The 6,653-nt window shown below is 36.8% G+C and overlaps 1 protein-coding gene across 1 annotated transcript; it reads right to left on the reverse strand.

Moving 5' to 3' along the window:
- Positions 1-2,856: 2,856 nt before the first annotated feature.
- Positions 2,857-6,396, reverse strand: LOC141696947 (serine carboxypeptidase-like). Its single transcript, XM_074501108.1, has 9 exons — positions 6,007-6,396; positions 5,062-5,230; positions 4,771-4,890; positions 4,449-4,592; positions 4,218-4,368; positions 4,046-4,134; positions 3,596-3,854; positions 3,316-3,449; positions 2,857-3,179 (listed from the first exon to the last, which is right to left on the reverse strand). Exons 1-9 carry the CDS (start codon positions 6,333-6,335, stop codon positions 3,051-3,053), a joined length of 1,524 nt encoding a protein of 507 aa, XP_074357209.1. The 5' UTR covers positions 6,336-6,396; the 3' UTR covers positions 2,857-3,050.
- Positions 6,397-6,653: the final 257 nt, after the last annotated feature.

Genomic DNA, 6,653 nt, shown 5'->3' on the forward strand with positions numbered 1-6,653 from the left:
TTAATTTGTTATTTTAGTTTTAACTTTTGATATTGAGCTTGGAAATATTGTGCAATATTGGATATTGGTTATGGTTTTCATTAGTTAAAGCTCCTTAGGCATCCCTTTTCCTTATAGACCTTTTGGCATCCCCCAACCGGCCAACCCCCAAGCGTATACAAATGTAGTTCTCTTTCCTTCCCGATAATCAGAGTAATTTTAGTGTTATAACTAAAAGTAATATTCTGATAGTACAGAATCGTATTACTATCAGAAGTCCAACATCAATACATAAAGCATCCATAGAAGATTGTATTATTCATGTTTCATCATTTGTATCAAGGGGCATTAGGGATCTGTTCTTATTTTTGCCACTCTATTCATCTGATAAAAGCGATTCTTACCTGTGCAACCTGCATCACCAACCATTTATTGTCAAATTTGTACACAACTAAGACACCAATAATTATTCCTGATTTCACACTGATTCAGTTAAACCAATACCTCAGTTGCTCCTTTTGTATGATCAAAAAAGTTGTTCAGTGCAACCATGCTTTGAATACAGTAGCTTTTTCGATTCCAATTGAAGGTTTCTGGGTACTCTTTAGCTCTTTTAGAGTGGACAAAACTCATTGATGACTGGGATCCCATATGAAATTTGCTATCTTTCATATAAGACTTTTGTTGCTAGAAACTTTGGCCAGGACTTTGGAGAGAATGTTGACGAGGCTAATTGGCCTGAAGTCATTTGGGACTTCTGTTCGACTTATGGTTGGAGTGAGGGTGATAAATAAAAGCATCAATACCATTTGGGAATTCATCGGTTTTATTTAAGTTCTGAAAGAATTTCATGATAGCATGCTTGATGATTAAACAGAGGGCGAGGAGGCCCATGCTTCTGTAAGTCAAAGTTGTTAGCCCATTAGGTTCCGATGCTCTATTCTAATCACATTCTCATAAGGCCTGAAATGTTATAGGATAGTTTCTTCCAGTTCCTAAACTTCATTTCTGATATGGGATTGATTTCGAGACTTTTTAAAGAGAAGCCTTTGTCTAATTTGTTTCTTTGAAGTAGTTAAAGATGTTGTCTGAATGTCTTGATAATGCTTATGGATCCTCTTTCCAGTGTCCTTTCACCCTCTTCAATCCCCATGATGTTAGCCTTGGCCATATCGGTTTGTATTTAAGTAATGAGTTGGGAATTCTAATTCACTGCGATATCCAACTTTTTCAGCTCTTTTATTCTTTGTAAAGAGTAATTTGAAAGTTAAACTTCGAAGGGTCAATGACCCCAGTTTTCATTAGAATCTGATAGGTTAGATGAGTATGATATGAGTGCCTATCTTGAAGATTTTTACTTTCTATGCTTGTCTGGCTTATAACCTTACAGAGGAAATGAAAACTCTATCGAGCTTGCTACTTATTTTTTTCAGAACAAAGCAGGTATGCTGAGAGAGTGAGAGTCGGCTTATAACTTTCCTGCTCAAGATTGCGGAACATAAACATAGTGGATCATGATCTTTTCATTGGAAATAATGAGGGCCTTTTATTGAGGTCCATTCATTTGCCTTTAAAACTTTGAGGGTACTAATTTTGTTAAAATTTCATGTGGTAAGTAGGCTTTCTGACAAGCATGTGGCTTCCAAAAGTGGCCATTTGGCCATGGAGACTGTTTAAATTGAGTCATCTTGCATTCCATTTTTGTAGCTTGGTTTCTTCAAGACAAGCTATTTGTACTGCCCTTTTGCTTGCACGTCTTTGATGTTTCTTTTTATTTAATGATTTGTTCATACCCCTTGTGTTCCAGGGAAGGCTGGGATGTAATTTAGCAAAAAGAACGGTTATGATGTTTTTACTAAAGACTAGGTAATATTTTCTTCAGGTTGGAGCTTAATCCTACAAGCATGCCTCTTTACTGGCAAACTCCGTCTTTTAATAAAGACTGTAAGTCGAGTTCTTCCACTAGAGCTGCAAGTTATGGAGAGTTTAGTATGTGTGACTGAATTTTTAGGGATTCAACTGCTTCCTTAATTTGTTTGGCTTCTTCTTTTCTCGCTCCTGCATAAACAGAAAGTATAAGGTTTTTTTTCAATTTCCTAATCAGCTCTGTATCTTTGACGGGTTATGTTATATCATTTATCAGGAGAATTTTCTCTCTAGCTCTTAAATCTGACTCTGAATCTGGCTCTGCTGATATGCTGTCATTATTGTTTTCTGCCACATTTGCTATTATCTCATAGTGCTTTTCATTCTTCAAAGATCTTCCATGTATCCAGTTACACTTCTTTGGAGAGCTTCTTTGATCAATTGATTTATCTCTGCATCCTTTGTGCTTAAGCCATTGTTATTGTCTATAAGCACTTGTATATAAATTTCTTTTGAAGTAATTTTTAGCGGTCTTTCCTTTACTAATACCAGTCTGTTCTTTCACTACCTGCTTTGGTGCTGATTGACTTTATGGGTATATATCTTCTTTGCGAGTACTAGTTGTGCAAGGAGCTCTGTTTTTTTTTCTGCTATCGTGCAATGATAACCCACCTTCCCCGTTCCTTCATATCTTCTTTAGATGGATGCTAGATGCTTCTTGATTGTTTGGGGAGGGACAATAAAAGCAAACCTTACGTCGTATACATCTCTATCTTCGTCTTTATTCCACCCAGAGAATACATTTTTTTTCCCCTAAATTTCACTGCCGTTGCAGCCTCTGTGAAGTATGTTGGCCAAAACTACTTCCTTGTTGATACTGTTGTGCATAGCATAAAATCAGTTACTAGTAACTGTTTGGTTAATGGGGTTGAAAGCAAGTCCTACATTAAACAAACTGCCAAACAGTGACCATTCAAATGTTTTACTCCTAGAACAAGCTTCTATCCTTGATACTATGAAGTTTGTTTAACCATATACTGTGGGTTTTAACATGTTTAGCAGTAATACAAACGTAAACATCGGTACCATGTCAACATCTTTGAAGAGATAGCGGACTGACAAAAGTTGCTTTTACAAGTGAAATGTTATTATCTGTTTTTTTGCATATATTTACAGACCGTCGTCAAGAAAACCAAACTCTAGTATCAGATTGACGACACCAAGTTTTGAGATTCAGGTGTTTCTTCCGAAAGTTTGCTGCTGGTCCACCTCTTTAGCATCTCCAGAGCAGCCTTAGGTTGATCCATTGGAACCATATGGCCAGCATTATGGACCTGTTGGCCGAAAGATATTAGTTGAGGTGTTCAATGTTCCACTAAGATCTTATTCAAATAACTGCTTAGATGGAAAAGATGATCAAGAATTGATGATATTGATACTTTACACAGAGGGGTAGAAAGAGGCCACTACCTTTAGGAAACTGAGAGGGCCGTGAGTTTTCAGCACCCCTGCAGCAGAGCCATCAACATTAAAAGGAGTTTCAGACGATCCCCCGAATTCTTTCTGACCACTCCATTGCATGGAATGAACCCATCTCGAGTTTCCTGCACCCAGAAAACGTACGAGTACAAACAATTGTCAAACAACGATATCTACTCTGCAATTTCTTGTCATATACAATCTTCAAGGCAATGCAATTACATTGTTACCAGGAAAAATACTAATCTCACAGTAATCCATGATGACTTACCAAGCCAGTTGCAGATAAGATCATATTCCCCAGCATATACAAGTACTTTAATTCCATCCTCCAGAAGTGCAGGAATCCCAGCTTCAAGATTCCTCATCCAGTCGACGAGCATAGCTTGATAAACAGTAGGACTACATGAAACAAAGTCTATTTCTCCAACGCCAAGAGATTCCCTAACTGATTTCTTGTTCAGGAACTTCTCTGCATTTGAGAAGTCGTAGCAGAGGCTCCCCTCGCATTTTTTCCGGATATCATAGTACTGCAGACAGCTCATACGAAATTTCAGTTTTTTGGTATATTTGGACTAGTCTTTCGTTCGTCCACAATGAGTTTGCCCTTTATTCAGTTCATTATTATTAATGATTGTTTGATATCTCTTTGTTACCTTTAAAGATCATAATATCATTACTATGAACAGAGTGTTCTGATACAAACTGAAATAATACTTACATTAGTATCACCAGCAAGTGCCATTATAGAATTGAATATGGAGCTGCACACATAGTAAGAAGCCATACAAGAGATTGTGCCATCTGTGCCTGTAAAAATCATACATTCTTAAGCAAGATTTTTTTTTTATATATAATGCAAGAGTACGAATGATAAGAATGTGAGACATCACCACAAAGCTTTATTGCAGTTTCACAAACGGGAAGCACTTTATTTATGCGTTCATAATCGGACTTTTTGATTATAGAGTTATCCAGTGCATAGTCGGTGTAAGCTTTGTACTGAATCTCTGGATTAGTAAGGCCGTTACCAATGGCGAATCCCTGAAATCACTTCCGAAACTGAGTTCAAAATGGAATGCAGAAACTTCAACAACAAGATGACAATTACAGCAAGGACATACCTTGAGATTTATGTGAGCTCCTTCTTTAGCCTTGTTTCCATGGTGTACTCGAGCAGCAAATGCAGGAATGTAGTGGCCGGCATATGATTCTCCAGTGATATAAAAGTCATTTTTAGCAAACTGAGGATGCTCAACGAAGAATGCCTGGATGAGGGATTAACAACAGGATGAACAAGATTGCCGATAAAAAATATAATGCGTGCAACTCCCTTCAAGAACAAGTATGGGGAATCAATGACAAAAATTCTTGCCAGAATGAGAATAATTCTATTTAGGAGAAAAGTAACATTATATGCACTCAATAGTTTTGCAGGCATGGTACCTGCAAGAAGTCATATAGGTCATTGCTAACACCATCTTCATTGTGGCGAATGTCACGCTTATCAGAGCTATAACTGAAACCAGTCCCAGTAGGTTGGTCAACATAAAGAAGGTTGGAAACCTGCATAATTATCATATAAAATTTTTAACAATCTTACCACAAATCATGGAACCAGCAAAAGAGGAAAAACCTCATAAATTTAGAGTAGAAGAGAGTCCTAGGCAACAATTTCATAATGTGAAACAAATTTACTGTTATAACTATTGACTAATCTAACATCAGTAGCATTACCTTGTCCCAACCATACTCGTTCCACACTAAAGACATGTTTTTCGCAATACTGAAGGGTCCATTTTCATAGAAAAGAGCCAACTCACTGCTACACCCTGGTCCCCCAGTCAGCCAGATGACAACAGGGTCCTTCTTGCTGTTGCGCGATTCAAAGAAGAAATAGAACATCCTACACACAACACCGCACCAAAAAATTAAAGAGGAGAACACACAAATAAACACACTTTCAGAGCCATATACTTGGAGACATATTATGAGGCAACAAAAGCCAAGTATATAGTTCAAGTCCAATTATTGAATGGTGACATGAATGCAGAAGATATTAAGAGGGAACTGTAAACTGATTACAAGTCTTGTCCAATTATTTGCATGCAGCAAAATAACCAAACTTATTGATGATCTAAGAAATCAGGACTAAGATGTAAAGTTCAGTTGTGTCAAGAAGATTCAAAACAGAGATGCTCCATACATGGCTAAATCTGGACCCGTAAAAGCTTTTCAACATAACTGAAATATCTTGCATCCCCTCACAGCTTGAATCCTCAATCGCGCAAAAAATGGGTTAAAATTCCTAAATTTTATTTTGTTTGTTGTTCCCATCATGATTTATTATCATTGCCTTGGTTGATTTTCTCAGCTCTTAATCTCTTCATGATTATTTATCAACTCTTGCTAATCGAACATACATTTTCCGCTAAATTTCATGTTCATATCAATCTAACACGTTCTTTGAGTGTTCGAAGATTACTAGGATACCTCTACAAGATGATGTGAGGAAGAATTAACCACAAAAAAGGCCTTATGCCTTTGAAATGAACACTACACATGTCAAAAGAAGAAAACAACACACCAACGAGTATCACTGATAAAAATTTAACACACTAAAAGTCCTCACAGATTAAAATATCTAAATATTTGAAAATTCAAGTGGGTTTCGAGACATACTTAGCAGCATGAGAATGTTGAATCTGATAATAACCAGCATGATGACCTAAATCCTCTACCGAAACACCACCAGGATCAACTAAATTCGGAAACTTAAACTTCTTCTCAACTATCTTCTTTGCCTGATGAGGCAAACCAGACTCATCATTTTCTTGATCCACAATATTAACATCCTTAGGTAACAAATTTAGCCCTCTGATCAACTTCTCCGCCTCCGTAGTCGGAAAATTTGCCGATGAATATAGTTCAGAATCTGCTAGACATATAGGAGATAAAAACAATACAAGTAGCACCGAAAGTGCAAGAAAATTTGTACATTTTTTGTCCATTGTAACAGAACAGTGTGAGATACAAATGTGACGATACAAGTTACAATGTTTTTATAGTCATAGGATAGATAAGTGGGGTGCAGTTGGCGAAGAGTGGGGGAAAGAGTGAAGAGTTTGTTACTCAAAAGCTTTTGTTTGTGTGTGACGCTATGTGTTTGCTTTGTGTTGTTACTTTGCTTTTTCAGGCGGGAACTTTATATTATTGCTTACCCTTTTGTTTTCCATTCAAACTATTTTATTCTTTATTTTTTTGATAAATATGATTTATAATCATATAAATGAGTACCTGTTTTTATAAATTTTCGGGCGAACCCAGAC

Source organism: Apium graveolens, chromosome 11, assembly GCF_009905375.1.
Source record: "Apium graveolens cultivar Ventura chromosome 11, ASM990537v1, whole genome shotgun sequence".
Classification (NCBI taxonomy): Eukaryota; Viridiplantae; Streptophyta; class Magnoliopsida; order Apiales; family Apiaceae; genus Apium; species Apium graveolens.

Bases quoted from the DNA above. Each gene is read 5' to 3' on its own strand.
- LOC141696947 (XM_074501108.1), bottom strand. From the start codon at position 6,335: ATGGACAAAAAATGTACAAATTTTCTTGCACTTTCGGTGCTACTTGTA. The intron at 5,231-6,006 runs GTATGTCTCGAA...TGTTGTGTGTAG, and splicing joins CAACATTCTCATGCTGCTAA to GATGTTCTATTTCTTCTTTG. The intron at 3,855-4,045 runs GTAAGTATTATT...AGCTGTCTGCAG, and splicing joins CACTTGCTGGTGATACTAAT to TACTATGATATCCGGAAAAA.